This window comes from Equus przewalskii, unplaced genomic scaffold (genome assembly GCF_037783145.1).
Source record: "Equus przewalskii isolate Varuska unplaced genomic scaffold, EquPr2 ChrUn-13, whole genome shotgun sequence".
Classification (NCBI taxonomy): domain Eukaryota; kingdom Metazoa; phylum Chordata; class Mammalia; order Perissodactyla; family Equidae; genus Equus; species Equus przewalskii.
In genome coordinates, this window is record NW_027228750.1 from 5,756,473 (window position 1) to 5,778,539 (window position 22,067).

A 22,067-nucleotide genomic window follows, 5' to 3' on the forward strand; every position below is an offset into this window, starting at 1 on the left:
CAGCCAAGCTGTCCATGTATCAAGGCAGTAGAACAAGAGTATTAAATATACAACACTTGGGGAGTCCTGATTCCATCCTGAGGAATCTTTTAAGTTTGGGCTCCACCAAACAAGAGATGACTGAGGAAATTCTGACTTTTGAACAGCTGGTCATCATTGAGTAGATTTAATTGTAGATCTAAAACAAAAATCTAGGAGTAGACAAGATGGGAAAAACAGTACATAAATGCTATACATTTGTTGATGTTGAAATAATACTATAAGAAGAGGCAGATAAAAATGGAAAAGAACAGAGCCAGCCCTGATGGCCTAGTGGTTAAAGTTCAGCACTCTCTGCTTCGGTGGTCTGGGTTCGGTTTCCGGGCATGGAATCATACCACTTGTCTGTCAGTAGCCATGCTATGGTGGCGGCTCAAAGAAGAACCAGAAGAACTTGCAATTATACACAACTATGTATTGAGGCTTTGGGGGGGGAAACAAGAAAAAAGGAGGAATATTGGCAACAGATGTTAACTTAGGGCAAATCTTCCTGTGCAAACCTCCCAGAAAAACAGAAAAATGTCAAATTTTTGAAGTTGAGAGATTGATTTAAAACTTATAAAGCAAATATTAGAAATTTGACAAGTTAATAAGGGACTAAAAATGTAAAAAAAAAAATTTAGTGCAATGTTTAACACTACCTATACAATCCTTCCTAAATGCTAAACAAAACACAGACATACACACATATACATGCACACACAAAGAAAACAAATAACATGGGGAAAGAAATACAGCAAATAAAATCGACTACATAGGGTAAATAGAGCCTAAAAGATATGGGAACCTTTAGCATATAAATATGAATAGGAGAAACAAAATTATTTATATTAATTTATATCCATACCCACCCAAATCAGTCATAATTATAGTAGATTATAGTATTGAATGTAAAAAATTCAAAAGTCCACAGTGATAGTCAAAACAAAAATTTTAATGATATGGAAGGGGGAGGGAATGTTCTTTTCCACAGCACAAGGCCAGCAAATACATGTATATAGGAATGATAAAATTGGAAGATCTCCAATGTGCAAACACCAATATGACAATCGACACACAGCAGGGATCATGAATGGATGGTAAAAGTTTTAGAAAAAGATCTTTAGAGAAGAGGATATTCACACACTCTCAAAGTACCTTTCCCCAAATTACTGATTATAGAAAGAAAAAAATGTGTCTTTACAATGGACAGATCTCCTAGGCCCCTCCATAACAAAGTGACCAATGTTCTCACAGTAATGGTGGTGGATAAACTGGTCATTCTGGTCTCCGGGTGGGCTGCGCTAGGAAGCACACAGCGTTAACTGTGAAGTGTTCTCGGCAAAAGTGTGAGCCTGAATTTAATCATGAGGAAATGGTCAGACAACTTGAGAATGTAGACCATTGAGCCAGACGACTGACCTGTCCTCTACAAACAAGGCAATGTCACCACCACCGCAGGCAATCACAAAAAGGTGAGGAACGTCTTCGGCTCAAAAGGACTAAAGAAACATAGTAACATAATCTTTTCAGTCCTTTGGATCCCAACATATCTCTTCTCCTTTTTGTCGTCTTACTTGTGGTAACATTGACTGTTTGAAGAAAGACAGGCCAGTTGACTTGTTCAGAGGTCTAAATTCTGCCGTTGTCTGATAATGACCTCACGATTAAATTCAGACTAAACATTCTCAACAAGACCTCTGCACAGTTAATGCTGTCTGCTCCTAGCACAGCCCTGCTGGTGGCAAAGAACGTCCAGTTTCTCATGTTGTCTTTTTCCAGTTGCTCCTGATTTTGGTGATGTACAGTATGGGAATTGAGAAGAGCAAGGGTTAAGATTTTTCAGAACTGCATGTTGATCTAGGCATTGCTCTCTTCGTGATTTATCACAATTGGAGGCTGAAAGGCTGGGATTTCTCCCATTGAATCAGGCTTTTGGAGTAAAAATCATGGAGAGTTGTTTGCGGTTGTGATGTCGATTCTCTGCAAAGGATCCCTTCACAGTTCTAGATTCTTTCATCAAGTGGAAAAGCTACTTTTTAATGAGGCGGTTTCTTTGAAATCAGCAGTATCTTTTCTTACTTCCAGAAGTACTTGGCTTCTGAGAGACAGAAAGAGGAAAAAACAATGTGAGAGTTTGTCAGGTCCTGCTGATAGCTGAGCCAGGAGGGATGGGTACATGGTGACAGAGGCCAGGAGCAAGCTGAGCTCCAATTCAGAGGAGGAGCTTAAGTGGGAGGCTGCAGGCTGGCTGAAGGGGAAAGGGAGATCCACAAATTAGAAGAAAAACCTCCCTAAACTTACATTTAGCCTGTGGTGCAGGATCCAGGGACCCCTGTCCTCGCCCACCAAGAGCCTGGTGACGTCTGAGCTCAAGCTGCTGCAGAGCTTTAGCCAGATCCCCACCACCCTGTCCTCAGCAGCCACTTCACTCTAAATCCGCTTCATCTGGAGCAAAGTGATAGCTTTCTTACATCTGCCAGGGAGGGATGTACTTAGCATCCATTGACACATTCAGAAACAGACTGCTGTCCGAAGGAGAGGACCCTTGGCAGAGAAACCACCCTCTTTAACTCTATGTTCCAGTCCTCTGAGGAGGAGTGGCAGGCCATAGGAAGAGTCATAGAATGTGAGAGCCTACAGGGACCTCAGAATATATCCAAATCTAGTTCTACCATTTACAGATGAGGAATTGTGGTGCCAAGGGGCTAAGGACTAACTAAAGCCACGTGACCTGTTATTGACAACCCTGGGGCTAGAACCCAGGCCATTTCCATACATTTAGGGGAAGGAAGAGGAGAGGCTCCAATCTGGAGATGTCAACATTGCAAGTAGAGGCTGTGGGGTCACCTTGGCTGGACAGGAATATTGCTTTAGAGAGAAATCCTGCTCAAAAGGGGCTGAGGAAAGACCCAAAAAGGGAGAAACTCAAAATTGAATTAGCAAAAAGAGAGCAGAGAGTGGAACCATGGCCACACTTATTTTCATTCCATGGACACCGACATTCTCTGAAGGTGATTTCAGGCCAGGATACACCTCAGGGCATTTCCAGGAAGAGTCTCAATAGGTGACCCCAAAACTCTGAAGTGAAAGTGGGAGAGCATTAGTTTTGCTCATACTAGATTCTCATCACTTTTTTCCCAAACTTCCCCCTAAGGAAAGGGTCTCTTCATATTGTACGCTAGGGTAAAGAAGGGCACGAGAAAGGATAAACATAGGAGAAGGAGACCTAAGAATCTCTATTGGGATTTTGCATAAGGACAAAATTTGATAGAAAATAATTTTTTCAATCTGCAGTCTGAACCAATTTGTGAGCTGTGAAATCTGTTTAGTAAATAGTGATCTGCAGGTTTCATTTTAAAGCAGAAAAAGAAAGCCCTCAATTCCATTACTTGTAATAAGAGGAGGTATTATTTTTTGTACACTGGGTTTCTATGTAATATTTATTTCTTACTGTATCTTGTCCTATAAAAATTGTGAGAAACTTTGATCCAAGTAGAGAGAGCATATGTCTAACCCATCAATCTCTCTTTTTTCTTTTCTGTTTTCTCCAGGCTGTACAAAGAGTTTTGTTGAAGGAGGAATGCTAAGTCCATCCATGGCTGATATTCAGCTTTTCTGTGAAGTAAGCACACATGAGACACTTCTATAGGTGACTGATCCTACTAGATCCATGGTCCTTCTAATTTCTAGATGCATCCTGGGGATGCTTTTTAAAAGTACTGATACCCAACCCCACCCCAGAATGTTTAAATCAGAATTTCAAGGTATTGGCCCAAGGCTTCCTGTCAGTTCAAAGCTCACTCAGCGTTTATTTTATGACAGCATAATATTGAACTACTCACTAGACCTCCTCTGTTTCACATCATTCTTTTTTCTTCTCCACGTCTCTTCCGCCATGAGCTTCCTTCCCACTGGCCCTAAAGATTTTGGTCTTCCTGCTGACAACCTCAGATGAATCACAGTCCTTCTCAATTGGACTTGTCTTATATTCTTGTGTATCTCCTTGGGTCTTCACAAAGCTGGCCTAAAGTTATTCCACTACAGTGCTCTTCTATATGCTCTGACCTCAGATTCACCTCAGTTCACTTTTCCAGATTCTTCACTGAACATGTAGAAGTGGTAATGGAGTGAACAGGGGAGATGCCTGAATGCCAAAGCAGCTCACACTCTTTACATTTTGGAAACATGGCCTCTGCATCAGTTTCCCTTTAGGGTGCCATCTACTGTCCTCCACCTAAAGCCAGCTCCAGTGAGGCCCTGAGGTGGGGACACTGAGTCCTGGAAGCGCCATGTAGATTAGCAGAGGCCTGCACATCTGGGGCTGAGGAGAAAACTGAGTGCAGACCAGTCCAGGACTCCCACCTGTGACCCAGGTTCTCAGTTTTTGTAATTTGTAATTTTCTCCTGAGTGTTAACACTTCTTATTCACATGGAGAAACAAAGGTTAAGGTTGTCCTAGGTCAGCTTCCCTAAAAGACCCAGGAGGAGGATCCATGTGCAAGTGATTCATTAGGACAATACTCCCGGTAGAAAGAGGCACTGGAGTCGGAGAAGCTGGGAAGGGAAGGCGAAGAAGCCAAGAGAGTGCGTGATTTCAGGCAAAGTGCCGTGTGTTCAGTGGCTAAATGATGCTCTTGTGTTGAGGAGGATCATGGGGCCAGGCTTCCCCATGGCTAAGAGGAAAGTTGAGAGAGAGTATCAGGACAGTAGCAGTGGGAACACAGCAGAGTTCAGAGTGCAAACTGGAGATAGAGATGGAAGGGCCTGGAAGAATTGCAGCCCCCATGGAAAACGGAGGTGAGACCAGGCAGAGGTAGCCTCAGCTGTTAGAATGAACAAACGAAGAAAAGAGTGGGAGACTGATCTATAACCTTAGACAGAGAGCAAGAAGGAATAAGTGCATCTGAGAGCCCCAGATGTGAGTACCTCTGGACCCTAAGCTTGAAGGCCAGGGAATCTGCATGCTAGTCTCCACTTGCTGAGCTGGAATTTTCTTTTGATAATCCTCTGTTTCAGGTCACTTAAGAAATTAATGTGGCCAATGACTTGACATCTATGCTTGCTGGCAGCTGAGCCCTCAAGACAATCACCCTCCAGCTTGGGAGCATTCTTCATTCCAAGGTAAGCATCAAACTCAGCTCTGAAAATAAAACCACAGCCAACAGGATCCACTGTTATTCATGATCTTACTGTGACTTACTTCCTGTTGTCTGTAACATTTTACTGCCCTTCCACTCACCCACACATATATATTCTATTGCCACTTGGGGGTAATAGCAGCTATAAGTAATGTAGTAGAGGTCCAAGTCTATTATTGGAAACTTAGGGGCCAGAAGTGCTGCAGAATCAAACTTTGTGGTTCTTCAGGGAGGTGATACAGTGCACAACCCTTTTATCACACTCCCAGCCGTGAGGTCTGGGCAGCGCTTGCTAATCAAACATGTTTATTACTACTGTGAAATGAAGACATATTCTCAGAAAGTAGGCTAACCAAAGACTTCAAAGAGCCTCATGGCAATCCAGGTTGGGCTCAGGCGGGGTGGGGGCCCACAGGGCCTGCTCCACCCTGTTGTGGACTCTCCCTTCCCCTCCCCTCTACACATCCTCATTCTCACCAAGGTTTGTTTAATTGTTTCTTTCTTTCTTTTTTTTTAAGATTGGCACCTGAGTTAACATCTGTTGCCAATCTTTTTTTTTCCTTCTTCTCCCCAAAGCCCCCCAGTACATAGTTGCATATTCTAGCTATAGGTGCTTCTTGCTCTGCTATGTGGGACACTGCCCCAGCATGGCCTGAGGCGTGGTGCCATGTCGGCGCCCAGGATCCGAACTGCCAAACCACGGCCGCTGAAGCGGAGCATGCAAACTTAACCACTCAGCCACGGGGCCGGCCCCTAATTGTTTCTTAAAAATGTCTTCATGTTTCTGTTACCATTTAGTCTTCCAGATCACATACTATATCTGACTCTTATCATTGATTTACCCAACCCTTCTAAGTGCTTTCTCTGACTCTGTTCTCTCCATACTATCAAATGTCTCACCCATCTTATTACCCCGAAATCCTGTTTGATCAGAGGTCTACTCCTCTGTGAGAACCACCTCTCCCTCTCTGCTTCACATACTCTCCACTCACCTTCCTTTCCTGTCCTTTTCTCCTCTGGCCCCTCTCTTTCTTCTCCAGCATCACTTCCCACGGCACCGTTATACAATCCTCCAGAGTCAGGCTGCCGCTCCCTGATCCCAGCCCTCCACCAGATGCCCTTCTAGCCTCCAGGTCTTTTCCACCAGCTCTTCTCTCGGGCTAGTGTGCCCTCCATATTTCCTTGAGGCACAGTTTATTATTCATTATTCATCATAATTTAGGACATTTAATAAGATATTATAATTCATATTGGGCTAAAGAGTAATCCTCTTAAATTAAAAAATCTGGTTGGTGAAAGAATTGTCAAAACCAGGTATCCCCATTCTCAAATGTTAATTGAATCAAGATCTAAGATTGTTTTTATCACTGCTTAATTTCATCATGTTTTTTTATCCCTCTTTTCCTAACTATTGGTTTTTATTAAAACTATGCTTTGAAAGTTCTTTGCATTTGCAGGAGAAAAGAGAAAACATTTTATCAACATCTGAAGTGTCATCCTATGTTATTAGTCTGGCAGGTGGGGGAAAGCCCTTAATAAAAGATCAAGTTATAATTTAGGTTGTGTTTGCACCGTTTCTACAGGGTTTCTCCTTGTACAGAGAAGACAGGGTGGAGCAGACTGCCTGTGGCCCTGCTGCTGCTGTCACACATTGTCATCTGCAAACCCATGCACAGCATGGTCCATGTATAATTTAGACGTTCCACTCCTTCATCTCAGCCCATTTGTGTGGGGAAATTTGGCCTCTCCTGGCCCATTTTGAATAATGGGTGAGTAAGGCCATGCCATATCACACACATCTCACTTCTGAGACATGTGTCTGAGCACTTCTCATCTCCTCATGGGAACCTAGACCTGGCCATCGGTGTCTCTGAGACACAGCTGGGCAGCTTTACAAGGACAACTCTGAGTGAGGGCAGAAGACCCCTGGCAGCAGGGGATGGTGGGGACACAGACTCCAGCCCCTGACTGATTTCCCACAAAGAGAGAGCCTTAGGAGGTGTGGCTCCTCCTGGAGGAACTGGATGAGCCGAGGTTCTGCTCACACAACGAGACTAGACTAGAGACTAGAGTTGATGGATCTGTGCAAGGGGCCACAGGAGTTCTTTGGACTAGTCTTATTTGTTTAAGTTTAAAATTGTTTCAGTTAATTTGGTACAAAGCAAAGAAGAAAGGGTGAGCACTGCCCCTGCTGAGTCTCTAAGAGTCAGAGTACAGGGAGCAGTGAACAGAACTTGAGCTGGGAGTCAGGCCGATGAGGGGCCCATGTCCCACTGTGCACTGCCCAGGTATCCTGGGCAGGTGAAGTGATGTCGCGGAGCCTCAGCACTCTCGGCTCTGAGAACCGTACCTACTTGAGAGTGTCTTTGTGAGGACTGAAAGGGTTATAGCAACACAGAGCTCACTTGGTACAGGCATGGCAGACAACAGGTGCAAAAGAACTGCGTTTCATTTCTGGTTTGAGGATTGCTGGGATCCTGAGAAAGCCTCTGTTTCTTTGCACCTTAGGGACAAATGGGAAACTGGAAAGAGGATGGTTCCAGCGTGAAAAGGCACTTACTGACCCAAAAAGGTTGAGGGACAAAATTGTTCATGGCCAATTTCACTATAAAATAGTCAGATATACCAAGGAACATCACAGAGTATCTTGATCTTCCTACAAGATGATTTGATGAATAAAGTCTCCTAACATTACAACTGCTTCTCCCAGAAGAGAAGTCCAAAGAATAGCCTCAGTGGAAGAAGCGACAATTGAGTTTTAAACTGCACACCCTATGAAACTGCTGCCCTAATGGGCTCTCACTCATCAGAAATGACTTTTCTGGACATTATGGAGAGGGGAGCTGCTGTGCCTTGCTCATAAATTAGGGCAACACCCCCACTAGGTACACAGGTCGTTGATAGTTTGCATGAGATTATACCACTGAGACTAGGTATATGACTGAAACTATAACCCACACATAGAAGAAGTCACTGGTGCTGCACAGAGGATGAAAATCGTGGCCATTTGTGGAGGATGGAAAACCAGAGCCAGAGATTTGGCTTCATTGAAACCATGGGCACAGGCAGGGTTTGGTGTTCATGATGTGGTATCTAAATGCTTCAGAGGGAGGTGGGCACCCAGGGGAAAAAACTTGAGCTTGGGAAGAACATAACAGATGCTGAATATATGGAGCAGACTGTAAACTTGTGAGGAAAACTAGAGAGTCTGCAAGAAACTACTCAAGAAATACAAGTAGCAACACCATTTCATGAGTATGAGAAGTCTTATCTTGAAAAAAAGAGGCCTGTTACACAGGACTGTTCTCCAGGTGAGATAGCAGTGGCCGACATGTTGCCATTATCCCTCCATTTCCCCTCTCTAGCCTGCCTTGATACCAACAGCCTACACTTGTAACAGGGACCAGGTGATAAGAGGGTAGCCTGGGACAAGAAGAAAAGAAAGTTGTCTGACCCACATGATGCCTTTTTAAAATTAAATCCAAGAGCGTAATTCGAACCAAGACAGTCTACAGAGCCTGTTTACATCTTTTAGCCTATACAGGTTGTTGGAGACAAAGAATATAGAGGCCACCAGGGACCCACTAGGAACTTTCTGCCCTTTACAGTAGGAGCACTCACTGTGTATATCCAGAGCTGAGAAGACTTCCTGTTCATCAAATAATAATGAGCCCCTTCTGTACAGCCTACAGTAGGCTGACAGGTCATGGCCAATTGAACGAGTCAAATAACATTCATCCAGTGAGTGCTGTGGGACTTCATTCTTTCTATCGCTGGCAGCTCCCTGCTGAGCCTTGTGGGGTCAGGAGGACTGATGATTAAACAGAAGGGATTAGGAAACACAGAATCCTGGAGCTGGTTTTGATGGGAGGTCTGGTCACAGAAAACAAATGGGAATGCCCATCAAACGAGATAAAACAATCCTCCTTTATCTGGGGCTAGAGTGTGGTTGCAATGGGAAAGGAGAAAGAGGGAGAGAGAGCGAGCAGGAGGTGCTCAGAGCACTGACCAGAAAGTGAGCTCCCGAGGAAGAAGACTGAACTCCCCTAAACAGAACAGTCAGGACACACAGTGCACTCAGAAAACCATAAAGGTGGCTTCAACACTTCTGCATAAATTTTGTGTAAATATACACATATCAGCCAAGTGGACAAAGGCTCTGGCAGCATTGTAGACCTCTAGAAATTCTGTGTTCTTTAAGGCCTGGTTCTTCAAGAACTAAGACATAATAGGAATTTTTATTTCTAGTCACTTTCCTTGCCATGAAATACCTGCCAACATGGTAATGCCAAACTGGCAGAGGCAGATAAGCATCATATGTGGTTGTTATAAAAAGGAGAGAACAGGAGAAAAATCCAGTGAGTAATTAGTTCACCTGCATCACTGACTTCAGTTACTAATTGGAGAGGGATAAATAAAGGGGCCTGTACACGTACCACAGTGAAAACAGACACCATTGTAGAAGGGACACTTCGTGGGTGTCTGAGTCTGCTAAATAGGTCTATTCAGCCCTTTCTGAGTTCCCTAGATCTGAGATCACCAGATGCCACCATTGAATGAAGACCCACGATTCTGCAGAGTTACCTGGAACATATATGCGGACTTGGTCTTCTTCCTCCTCAAGATCAGTATGTTTTTCTACAAATAAATCCAGACAGGGCTGGTCACATTAAGCAGTCCCCTTTGTACATTAATAATCCAGTGTTCAGTACTAGCACAGGGACATAAATATCCTCAGTGGGACAACGGGATGCTCTAAGAGAAATATTCCAGAAACTCTCAGGTTGTGTGTGTGAAACTGCCTTGGTTTGCTTTCCTGAGCCATCGGGCAATATCTCCCTAATCTGGTAGAGCCTTATCACAGTGTTCTCTCCTGAGTCTGTGAAAACAGTTAAACATATCTTTTCCCTACAGATTTTGGGGAACTAGCCTACCTGCATTCTAAATGGATTACTTGAATATTCAGCTTTCTCTCATCAGATCAGCTGGTTGTTGATGGTTTAGCGGAATTTATACGCTGAGACTAGACTGATGTATGGAATCCACTAACCCTCAAATCAAAATGAATCTTAGATGCTACACAGAAACAGTGGCCATTCGTGGGGTGGGGGAAAGCCAGGGTTCAGCCTTGCTTCATGGAAACAGAAAAGCAAGGTAACAGTAGAGGTGTTTATGTCCTGGTACTCAGATGAGTGCTTAGCTGAGATAGCCAATTTAGAGGAGACAGACCCGGGGATGAGAGAAGTGAAATCAGGAAACAACAAATCCAAAGATGTAGATCAGGCTGCCCGTATCTCTGGAAAGGTATAGAAATTCAAGGGATATTTTTCAGGTATGAAAATGAGAGCATTGCAGGTGAGGAGAGACATTTGATGGAAATCAGAACAAAGACAGACACCTTTGTGCTTGTGCTGCAGAGGAGAGTGTGAGTTTGTCACACTTGGCTTGAGTCCAGTGTGCTAACTTGGAGCCAGAAGTAATAGGCATAGCCTGGGATGAGGAAGAGAGGGTGGCTCCCAAACCCATCTGATGTCTGTGCTTAAAACTAAATCCTAGAGCCTGATTCAAACCAATATGTCTATAGGTCTTGCACACAGGGATGGCAAATCTCAGCACAGGCAGGCAGAGGTGAGGGATACAAAAATATGAGGTCTATCTGGTGGCCTAGTTGGAGCTTTATCATATTGACAAGGGTGTACTCACTGGCTACATCCAGAGCAGAACGCACTTCCATTTCTTCACATGAGAAGATGGCAGCTCTCCTGTAAAGACACTAGGAGTCAAAGAGTCAGACAGGCCAAGAAGAACTGAAGAAGTCAAACAGCACTCATCCGATCAGTCCCATGGGCCATTATGTTCTACCGTCACGAGCAGCTCCCTGCTGAGCCTGGTGTGGTAGCGAGGATTGAAGATTACAGCCAGAAGGATAGACACTGCAGCATCCTAGCTGGTTTTGATAGAAGGCATAGATGTGTAGCCACAGCAAAGGCACAGACCCATTAATGAGAGAAAAACTATCCTCTTTATTTCAGGGGCAGAGTGTGGCTGCCTTGAGGGATGTAGAGAGAGAGAGAAAAGGAGGCAGAAAGAGAGAGAGACAGAGAGAGAGAGAGAGAGAACAGAAGGTGCTCAATGCATTAGGCATATAACTAGCTTATGAGCATAAACTATGGTTGAATAGAATTCATGACTCACAGCACATGTGGAGAATCATAAAAGTGGCTTCAACACTTTTGCACAAATATTGTTGATGCTACATTCACTTACCAAGTAAATACAAGCTTTAAAGCATCATTAACACCTAGAGATCTTGTGTCTTCAAAGCTTCTTTCTCTCAATATTGTGATGTGATGTGAATTTTTTTCCAGTTACTTTTTTGCTAGAGTTTATCAGCAGTGTGGTAACATAAAAGATGCAGAGGCAAATACGCGTCTCTGGTTTTAACAAAAGGAGAGAACAGGGGAATTCAGGGAATCCCTATGATTGATTAATTCACCAAGTTCAACTGATTGCAGATTACTGATATTGAGTGATCAATAAAAGGAACTTCTGCACATGCCACAGTGAGGATAGACAACATTGTTAAAATGGATACATGATGATTGGAGAATGGATGAAATAGGTATATTCAGCACATTCTGTTTTTCCCTTGAAATGCAGTCTCCACATGTCACCATTGAAATTACAGCCTATGAGTCTCCAGAGTTACCTGGGGCATATCGGGTCTTGGTCTTCCACCTCATCGTGATTGATTTGACTTTCTGCAAATAAGTTCAGACAAGGCCAGTCACACTAAGCAGATCCCCCTTCATCTATTAACATCCAGTGTCCGATACTTTCATCCTGGTCATTAGGTCTTTGATTAAAAGGAAGACATTTAACGTTTATTGCATGTCAGATGGTGCTGTGTCATTCCACATAACATTATCTTATTTAATCATCATAATTTCCATGTAAAATACTTTGTATTATCCCAAGTTTATAATTCGTCAAATGCCCAAGGTTTTTTTTTCACTTTCTCAGCTTTTATATATCCCATTCCTTCCATCTGGAATGGTCTTATTCCTCCTCTTTGCCTAATGGATTCCTAATGGAGTCCTTCAGAGCTCGTTTCAGATGTTACTGCTTCAAGGAAGACTTTCTAAACCCCTACGTTTGTTTCCCTGTTACACGTTGTAATCACACACTGTATCTCAATAAGCACAAGAAATTATGTGATTAATCATGTAATATCTGTCATTCACACTGAAGTGTAAGCTCCATGAAGATAAGAACTGTGTCTGTGTCATTTTTGTTGTTTTTCTGTATTATTTGTGGCACCAAGTATAGTTCCTTACACATAAGTACTCAGTAAATAATCAATGTAAGATTATGGCAAATAAATGCCATAATCAGGAGTTGAATGCTCGTCTATTATAATTTCAAAACCTTCCTTCTTTAAATTACACCATACACAAAACCTAACAGGAAGTATTTCTTAAAGAAATTACACAAGAGGCTCTTCCTCAACTCTATTTCAGTTCTAGATTGGCTATCTAACTATAAAAGTTACTCATTAATCTTAGGCACTGGCTAGAGTATAGTTCTGGGATAAGGAACTGAAAATCTTCAAGAAATCTCTCCAGTTTTGTGTGGGTAGGATCTTCAGAGACGTCCTACCTTTTGGAGCAGCTGTTGTTGAAGAAAAGTGGTGAGACAGGCTCTAGGACTACATGTCCCATTAGGAAACTTTACCAGAATTAGACACACCTGCTGGTTTACCAGTTTCTGACTTCCTGCTCAGCTAAAAAGACTTGTTTTGTGAAAAAGCAAAACTCAGCAGCAAACATCTAAAATGAAGAGCCCTCAAACTTTTGAGGAGCAAACGGAATGCATTGTGAATTCTCTACTCGCAGACTTCTTAGGCACCACGTTACAGGTTGCTAACCGGGAGCTACGTGGTGTAGACGTACCAGATTCAGGTAAGGCTCCTGGCCTGAGGTGGTGATTGCAGGCCAATGAAAGAATCTGAGTAAACTTTCTTATTTCCTCTTAAGCTTCAAAAGGCAAACTCTAAGCTTTCACCAATACCTGAAGTCTTCATGGAAGGGAAGGAGATTCTCAGTGAAGGGAGATTTTCTGACTAATGGTGTTGACAGAACATTGAAGATGTTCTTGAGTGAGAATGATGCCAAAATTGCTTAAAGGTCTAGAGAACTTTCTCCAATGCCCCAATTCCTGGGACTTGCCATCCCTTCAAGCCTTGTGACAAATGTGAATGTGTTCCCTCTGTCTTAGGAGAGGAGTGCTCTTTTGACGTGGCCATCATTGCTGGCCGCCTGCGGATGTTGGGTGATGAGTTCAATGGAGAATTGGAAGCTTCTGCCAAAAATGTCATTGCAGAAACCATTCGGGGACAGGTCAGGTTTTTACTACTTCTTTCTATTGTTTGCTGCTTTTTTCCTACTTCAGGCACGCTTTTCTTACTATTTACAACTGTGACTAGAAATGTTCTGTGAAAGATTGGGGGGCTTACATTCATCCAAGGAGATACAGCAGGAATTCTCCAATTGTCAGTTCTTTAGGAGTTAATAAAAGCTGAAGTGGTATTGAGATAGAAAGCTTTTGGCACAGGCTGATCAACCTTCAGATTTTTTCCATTTGTTTTTCATCAGAGCTGTGCTTAGTGGCATACAGCACATCTATAGCAATTTATCTGTGGAAAAGCACTTTATTCTTTTATGCTCCTGTTTTAATATTTATTTTGCCGGAAATGGGCATCTTTGCCCCCCACTCCCAAGGTCCAGCAATGAAACTATACAAGAAGGATAGGCAGTTGACAAGTCCGATGCAATGAAGGGTAAGTACTTAAAGCAGCCCACTAGGGTTTTCATCAGAATGCTGATTACTGGCAGTAGAACTTCAACTTTGTATTGCATATAAAGACCATAGACAATGTTCTAGATGTTGCTGATTAGTATCAACAATGACAGCTAATATTAACTCATCACTTACCATGTACCAGATAGTATTCTAAGTGATTTACACTTATTATCTCATTGAATCCTTACACCTCCTAATGAAGTATTACAGAAACTATTATCCATAGCACAATCTCTCCTCATCTGCATATAACACTGTGAGAGCAACATCTAACCTCTTTTGTTCGTTGTTATATTCACAAAAGCTAGAATAGTACCTGATATACAATAGGTGCTCAGTAAGTATTTTCTGACTTGATATCCATTTAAGCAGATAAAGAAACTGAGGAATAGGGGAACAGATAATTAGGTTATTCAGAAAGTGCTGAAATTGCGATGTGAACCCAGACTAATTCTAGAACAACACTCTTGACCAGTATGCTTTATTCTTTCTAATGAGTACAGCTTGGGTGGTGTGCCTATTCAGGCAGAGCTAGACTTATTACCCCTAATTGTTTGCACTGAAGATTTCCTAAGTAGCTGATGGCTGAATCTACCTTTTTTTTAATTAAAGCAATTTTTTTGAAACAGCCTGAAACTCATAGAGAAGTTGCATGTATATTATACAAAGAATTTCCCTTTTGAATCATTTAATAGTAAGTAGCCAACATGATGTTCCATCACCCCATAATACTTTTATATTTCCTTTAAAGAAGGACATTCTCTTATATAACTACAATCTTGGGGCTGGCCCAGTGGTATAGTGGTTAAGTTTGCATGCTCCATTTAGGTGGCCTGGGCTTCGCAGGTTTGGATCCTGGGTGTGGACCCAGGACTGCTTGTCAAGCCACGCTGTGGCGGCATCCCACGTAAAATGTAGAAGAAAGCTGGCACAGGTGTTAGCTCAGTGACCGTCTTCTTCAAGCAAAAAGAGGAAGATTGGCAATGGATGTTAGCTCAGGGCCAATCTTCCTCACACACACACACACACACATAAACTACAATCTACCCATCAAAACCAAGAAATTAACACTGATACATTATCATCTCATCCTCAGATCCTATTCAAAAGTTTTTCCAATTGTTTCAGTGATGTCACTTATAGCAAAAAGATCTAGGCCAGAATCAGATATTGCATTTAGTTGTCATGTCACTTTAGTCTCCTTCAATTTGGAATAGTTCCTCAGTCTTTCCTTGATTTTCATGACCTTGACACTTAAAGATTATGAGCCAGTTATTTTGAAGAATGTTCCTTAACTTGGTTTGTTTAATATCTACTCTTGAATAGACTCAGGATATGTACCTTTGGTTGCAATACACAGAAGTGTTGCTGTGTTCTTCTCATTGCATCCTATCAAGGGGCATAGATTTCAATTTGTCCCATTACTGGTGTTAACTTTAATCACTTAAGATGGTATCTGCAAGTCTTCTCCACTGTAAAGTTAATTTTTTCCTTTTTTAATTAAGTGTTTTGTGGGGAGGTACCTTGAAACCATGTAAATATCCCATATCTCATCAAAATTTCAATCTATTCATTTTTTTATATAAACATGGACTCATGAATTCCTACTTTATTCAATGGGTTATAATCCATTACTTTCATTATTTATTTGGGTTCTCAAATTGTCCCAGCTTTGGCCAGTGGGAGTCCTTTCAATCTGGGCTGTGTCTTTTTGGCATATTCCTCTAATTTTCCGAGTACTTCCTCAATTTCTGACAGATTGTCTTGTATTTTCCAAGCACCAGCCTGAAATCACCCATTCTCCAGGAAGCTCTGGTTTCTTTTAATGGAAAACAATATTTGGAAACCAAGATCTAGATACCCTCATGTGGATGCCCTTCTCAGCTTATTTGGGCTGTGACACTCTGCTCTGACCACCATGGACACTCTACACTACGCCTCAGAAGATCTTGCTTGGTCCCACATAATACCTTTGAACCAAATTTTTTCAGGAGGGAAAGAGGAAGAGGAAAAGCTAATCTCTTTTTTTTTTTTTTAAATTTAGAGTTCCCCAGACTTCAGTCATTCAAACAATACCTTCACAACTTGACCAGCTGTACTATCATGTACTTAATATTTTTGTTTCAAATCATTTTGTTTTTCTTCCAATCATTTTGTTCATCCTAAGCAATAATATCTGAAATCATGGATTTGATGGGCTACTTATGTTTCTTTCTAATACCCATTACAATCAAGAACAAAATAATAAAATGAGAGAAGTTTATCCAACTACTCCCTAAGATTACCTCAGAAACAACAAGTGGCACATTTGCCACTCTTTGGGGAACACTTGCTTTATTGGATTCCTGCACCTGCAGCCTCCTGCACTTTTTTAGTGATACTCCACTGATATATCCTGTGTCTCTCCCCAGGCAGGAGCCATACTTCAGGACACAGTAAAATCTCTCAGCCAAACCTGGTGTGCTCAGGATTCTAGTTTAGCTTATGAGAGAGCCTTTCTGGCAGTATCAGTGAAACTTCTGGAATATGTGGCCCACGTGGCCCCTGAAATGGCAAGACAGGTGGCTATCCCCATGACAAATATGATCAATGGGAACAGCGCCGTCCGGGAGTTCATCCAGGGCCAGGGAGGTTGGGTAAGTATGTTGGGGCCCCTGGCTTTACTGGCCATTTGCATTGTTTTTGTACTAACACCTGGGACTTCACTTCATGATTCTTTCTGTAAGTTGGAAACTAAGTAGGAAAACAGGCCTCCCTACTTTGCTGAAAGTGGCAGGATTTTTTTTTTTTTTTTGCCATGGAAAAAGGTAGCAGTCAGAAGCTCAGCCTGTGGGTGTTGGACTCCAGAGTCATGCTGCCTAAAATGTTGACTGCTAACTCCGTAAAACTAGTTTCCACTTCCTACACATAATCATTTATAAAGTATATTGGTGATGGAGATCTCATCTCAGCCTGGCTTCACTCTGTTCTCTGGTAAATTTCTGGGTCTTCTTTCCCTAACATCTTTGGTTGTGTTTTGAGGAAATTCAGAATCATCTTACTATTATCTAACAGAAAACAATTAGTGTCATCTGCTGTAGTGATAACTATAGGAGGCATTCTAAGCCCATGTCTTAGTAATCATTAGACCATCTGCTCTTATAGAGCATGCCCCTCCATTTCTAGGATCAGCAGAAGCCTTAGTAAGAGCTGTATTCCTTGGACATATCTGCAGATCGTTCCTCATTTCTTTAGGAAGTTCCTGAAGACCATCGTTTTGACTGTAGGATATTCATTTTCCTTCCTAGGAAAATCTGGAGAGCTGAAGGAGAGGTGGAACTGTTTACCAGCCTGAACACTGCTTCCTCTTTGACTGATCGGGTGATTGATTTCTGGCAGTTAAAACAGACAGAACAACCAAATCAAAAACCACTTTCTTTTGGACAGAACTAAACTTAGCTGAATAATTTATTTTCTACTCATTGTTAAAGTTGGGAGCAGCTCCCAGAGGTCTATTGAGATTTTATACTTTCTGTTTTTATGTGAGTTTTAATGAGGTTCTGTTGAAGCAAAGACGTCCAGACACAAAATAATGACTTGTTAGTAGTGGAATTCCAGGCAACTGGGCAGGCCTTTACTGGAGATATTTTGGAGAAAAGGGAGCATACAGTAAACTATTCCTTCAGATTTAGCCTCGTCCTTTGGTAAAGATCTCGTCTGCTAACTTTGTGGTCTAAAGGATTTCAGGGAGATTTTTGGTTGGAAAATCTTATTTTAAGTTGAGGATTTTCTTTTAAATTCAAAACCTGAATTTCATGTTAATTTCACCTGAGCAGAATTATTTTATGCATTTTCAAGTTGGAAGCAAAAAATAGCAGTTTGTTCATGTGCTCTTCTACCAGAAGGGCCAAAGAAAAATCAAACAGTTACTGCATTTTTACTGCCACAGGATGCAGGAAGTGCTGACCCACATAGACAACAGTAGAGCCCATCCCAGCTTAGATGAAGTGAGCTGCATACCACAGCGTTTTTCAAAGTGTGGTTCGCATACCACTTGTGGACATTATAAATTGCTGATTTCCAGTCTCCATTCCCAGAGATTCTGATTCTGTAGGGGTGACCTGGGGCCCAGGATCAAATCTTTCTAACCAGTTCCACAGGTGATTCTGATGTACGTATACAGAGTTTGAGAACTATCACTTTAGAGCACGGGTTGGAAAATTACAACCCACAGATCAAATCCGGCCTGCTGCTTTTTTGGTGTGATAAAGTTTTATTGGAATGCAGCTACACTTATTTGTTTGCATATTGTCTATGTCTGTTTCAGCACTGCAACAGCAGAGTTGAGTAGTTACAGCAGACACCATACGGCCATAAAGCTGAAGATATTTACTATCTGGACCTTTACAGAAAAAGTTTGCAAACTCTTGCTCTAAAGCTAAATGAACATTTCTCCTTAAATAATTTAAACTCTGTTGCAATCCTGATCATTCCTGCCAAACACAATTGTAGATAGAATAACTGTTTTTTCAGAATTTAGTCTGAGAATGTTAGTTCTTGTATAGTCCACACTTTCTCTAGGACCTTTGGCAAATCAAAGAATGCTGTGACTCCTGAGTGGTCAATAGAAGATATACATTTCCTTGGCCCTACCACAAGTGATTGAAAGTGAAGCATATGGTTCTATAGTCTGCGTATCTCATAATAGTCCTTAGTAATCTCATGCATTAGGAGGCAATCATCAAGTAGAGACTCTTTCATCCATAAGCCCCCAAACCAAACTACTTACCTGATTGTCAAGAAGAAAAGCATTGCTGTATCTATTTTTGAAGAGAGGCATTAGTGGCTTTGGCTAAAGTTTAACAAAGCTAACCACATCCCCTCCCTTCAGCCAGCCAGCCATCTGATTCCCCTAAATGCGTAGAAATAAAGATGTAGTGCTGCAAATGTATTTTGACTTTTTCAAGTTATGCTGTTTCCTCTATTCTTGGATAAATCATAGTAGGTTAATAATACAGAAATGAGATTGCATATTTCTCTTTAGTAGAAATTAGCAAAATTAGCTTTTTTTGCTACAACTTAAGACACTTGATGTATTCCTCTGTGTTTTATGTTACTGTAAACTCAACATACGGTGAGTTTTGTGGTATTTGACCTGTTAGGCAAAATCACTATTTTCACTTTGACTGACATTTATAATGTTCTGTTCATGAAATAAAATTCTTCTGTCTATTCCTTTGAACTAATTCTCATTAAGTGCAATCCAAATTGAATGATATAGAAACAGTGAACAGTGTGGTGGTTGTCAGGGGCAGGGGGTGGGGGTGGGGGAAATAGGTGACTGTGGTCAAAGGGTACAAACTTCCAGTTGTAAGACAAAAAAGTCCTGGGGATGTAATGTATGTTATGGCGACTATAGTTAACAATACTTTATTGTATATTTGAAAGTTGCTACGAGACTAGATTTTTGAGGTTCTCACCATACATACAAAAATTATTTAACTAGTTGTGGTGATAGATATGTTAACTAACCTTATTGTGGTAATCATTTCACAACACATACATGTATCAAATCATTACATTGTACAACTTAAACTTACACAATATTACATATCAATTATATCTCAATAAAGCTGAAAAAATATATCGAATGATAAACGTCAGAGGCGAGCAGCCTCCTCTTTCTCTTTTCTTTTCCCTCTTAGCCATACCAGCTCCCTGTTTCATCCTATATTACCCACAAAACATCAGAATGTGAATCTAGCTCCAAGTATACTGCAGTATCTTGAGACTGAGGATATGATGCCCCTGGAGATTAGACCAAGCACGTGAGTAAAGCAGCTCCTGCCTAGGGTTGTGCTTGTTGCTAGGCCACCCTGTCCTAGGAGAGCTGCAGTGATTGGGCTGCAGGAAGAAGATACTGTAGCTCAGAGATTTGAGCATACATTCAGATTGTCTGATTTTCACAATTTAGTTTCACCATAGACTAATCATGTGACATAGGGTAGGTAATCCAATTCCTTTGTGCCTTAGTTTCTACATCTTAAAATAGAGATAATTTGGTAATTAATTCTCAAGATTGTTATGAGGGATAAATGAAACAATACACCTTGTAAAGGGCTTAGCCCAGTGCCTGCAAATATTTCAAGGACTGCACCATTAACAATTTGGAGCCCCAGTGATTTGGACTTCATGAAGTTCTAGCTTGACATTTTTCTCTCCATTAACTCTGTCTCTCACAAAAGCAAGCCAATCTTATGGCTTTACCTTTCGCCTTGATGTGGGTGATTCCTAAGTCTGACTTATGTCCCTTCTTCCCAAATTCATGTCCACAAACTCTAATCCTTTATTCGTATACATCTTTCTTATCCTCATACTTTCCCAGATTGCCATCCAACTAGCTCAAAATCTCACTCATTTTTCCATTCTCCCTCCCCCCAGTCCTACTCACCTAATTAGTCTTTCTCACTTATTCCTTCCTTTTTGTCCTGATTCTTTCTATGAGAGTTTATTACCATCTGCCTGGACTATTGGTAAAGACTCTCAGTTAGGCTTTCAGTTGATTGTCCTATTCCATGCTTACCCCATTCCAGTCTGTCCTATATACTGCCACCATATTGAACAAAGCTATGGTTTCTTTGCCCATTGTTTTGATAATTTTTAGATATGGTATAATTTATTTTGAAATTTTACATACCACTGAAGGAGATTATGAGACTTTCAAAAAACTTATCAGAAGGGGGCATTTATTATTTTAAAAATCAAGAAAAATTTTCCCAAAGCATTGCTTTGATTGCCATTTCTTAAAATCTTTCAGTAGAACTTTTGAAGGTGACTGGATATGTTCATTATCTTGATTGTGGTGATGGTTGCATAGGTGTACACACATGCCAAAACTTATCAAACAGTACACAGTTTACTGTATGTCAATATTACCTCAATAAAGTTGTTTAAAAAAACCCCCAAAAAACAATAAAAAACCTTCAGCAGTTTTTCATTGCTCATCAAATGAAGTCTGACTTTTCAGCTTGGTGTTCAAATTCCCCCAGGGTCTGGCCCTAACCCTCCTTTCTAGCCTTATCAATCAAGACTCTCCTCTACATAGCCAATGCTCCAGTCAAACTGAGCCACTCACTAAGCTACCTTCCTCCTACTGTTTCCTATGTTTCATATTGCTTTCTCTCATGCTCTATAGACAGCTTCAAAAACCAATTCAAATGGTACTTCCTCCATGAAGGCTATCCAGATAACCCAAATCAAAAGTGATCTCTGCCTTCTCAAAATTTGGTTTGCATCACGTTTATGGTCTTTATCACAAATGGCCTTATAGTTATTCGTGTACTTATCTTTCCTACTAGAATAAAGGATCCTTGTATGAAGACAATTTCTTGTACACTTCTGTAGCACCCCTCTTTCCCATTCTCTTACATGTATATGGACTCATAAATATTCATTAAATGAACGACTCAATACTGAATGAACAGTCAAACAAAAGATGGGACTTCAAGTTTGATTATATTTTGAACAAGATGCCAAGCCTCACAAGGAGTCTTGACTCTCCATTAAAAAAAAAAAGGTAAATTGCATCAACTGAAAATTATCAGCTGAACTTTGCCTCTTGAGGATTGTGTTTCTGAGGCCAAAGGCAGAGTATGATTCTCTGTGTGGTATGTGGAAAGCTGACTATGAAGTTCACAGCAAGTGAACCGAAGAGCTTGAGGAGGTCTCAGAATGCCATAGTGACAAGCAGCAGACTGGAAGAGGGTAGGGGACTTTCCTGCTGTGGATGATGTGAAAACATGAGCAAAGCAAACAAGATTCACTAGAGGTGTTTCATAAGCCTCTTTTGTGTCCATTTATAAAAGGAGAAACAGGTCTATTCTGGAGATAAAGGAGGTCATTTTTTTCTGGTCACTGCAGCTCTTCGGGCCTGGACTCTGTGCCTCAGTAGCAGCACCATTCCTTTCATAACAATAGCCCTGCTGCTTGGGCAGCAGCATTCAAAGAAGTGCTCTTTGCCAGGTCCCCGAACCTTCCCGTAGGGAAGGCCCATCTGCTCCTGGCATA

General features: G+C 41.5%; 2 protein-coding genes and 1 long non-coding RNA gene across 5 annotated transcripts in view; 2 read left to right on the plus strand and 1 right to left on the minus strand.

The window, feature by feature from the left end:
- Window positions 1–952: 952 nt before the first annotated feature.
- Window positions 953–11,920, minus strand: LOC139081621 (uncharacterized). The gene is made up of 4 exons (XR_011536767.1): window positions 10,863–11,920; window positions 9,744–9,797; window positions 4,948–5,161; window positions 953–2,119 (listed from the first exon to the last, which is right to left on the minus strand). It is a non-coding gene; the product is annotated as an uncharacterized lncRNA (long non-coding RNA).
- Window positions 11,921–12,677: 757 nt separating this feature from the next.
- On the plus strand, window positions 12,678–19,651 carry BCL2L15 (BCL2 like 15). Its single transcript, XM_008533495.2, has 4 exons — window positions 12,678–13,120; window positions 13,437–13,558; window positions 16,433–16,657; window positions 17,309–19,651. Exons 1-4 carry the CDS (start codon window positions 12,994–12,996, stop codon window positions 17,324–17,326), a joined length of 492 nt encoding a protein of 163 aa, XP_008531717.1. The 5' UTR covers window positions 12,678–12,993; the 3' UTR covers window positions 17,327–19,651.
- PTPN22 (protein tyrosine phosphatase non-receptor type 22) overlaps window positions 16,520–22,067 on the plus strand; it is a 57,811-nt gene continuing 52,263 nt past the window's right edge. Inside the window, exon 1 of one of the 3 annotated variants that reach the window (XM_008533501.2) lies at window positions 16,520–16,657. In XM_008533501.2, the coding sequence (XP_008531723.1) occupies window positions 16,611–16,657 (47 nt within the window). In that variant the 5' untranslated portion in view covers window positions 16,520–16,610. Of the gene's footprint in view, window positions 16,658–19,678; window positions 19,829–22,067 lie in introns of those variants that run through there. The other 2 variants (XM_070607910.1, XM_070607911.1) reach the window with 2 other exon arrangements.

Coding starts and splice junctions, on each gene's coding strand:
- BCL2L15 (XM_008533495.2), top strand. CDS start 12,994: ATGAAGAGCCCTCAAACTTTTGAGGAGCAAACGGAATGCATTGTGAAT. Junction 13,121..13,436: donor TGTAGACGTACCAGATTCAG/GTAAGGCTCCTG, acceptor CCTCTGTCTTAG/GAGAGGAGTGCTCTTTTGAC. Junction 13,559..16,432: donor CAGAAACCATTCGGGGACAG/GTCAGGTTTTTA, acceptor GTCTCTCCCCAG/GCAGGAGCCATACTTCAGGA.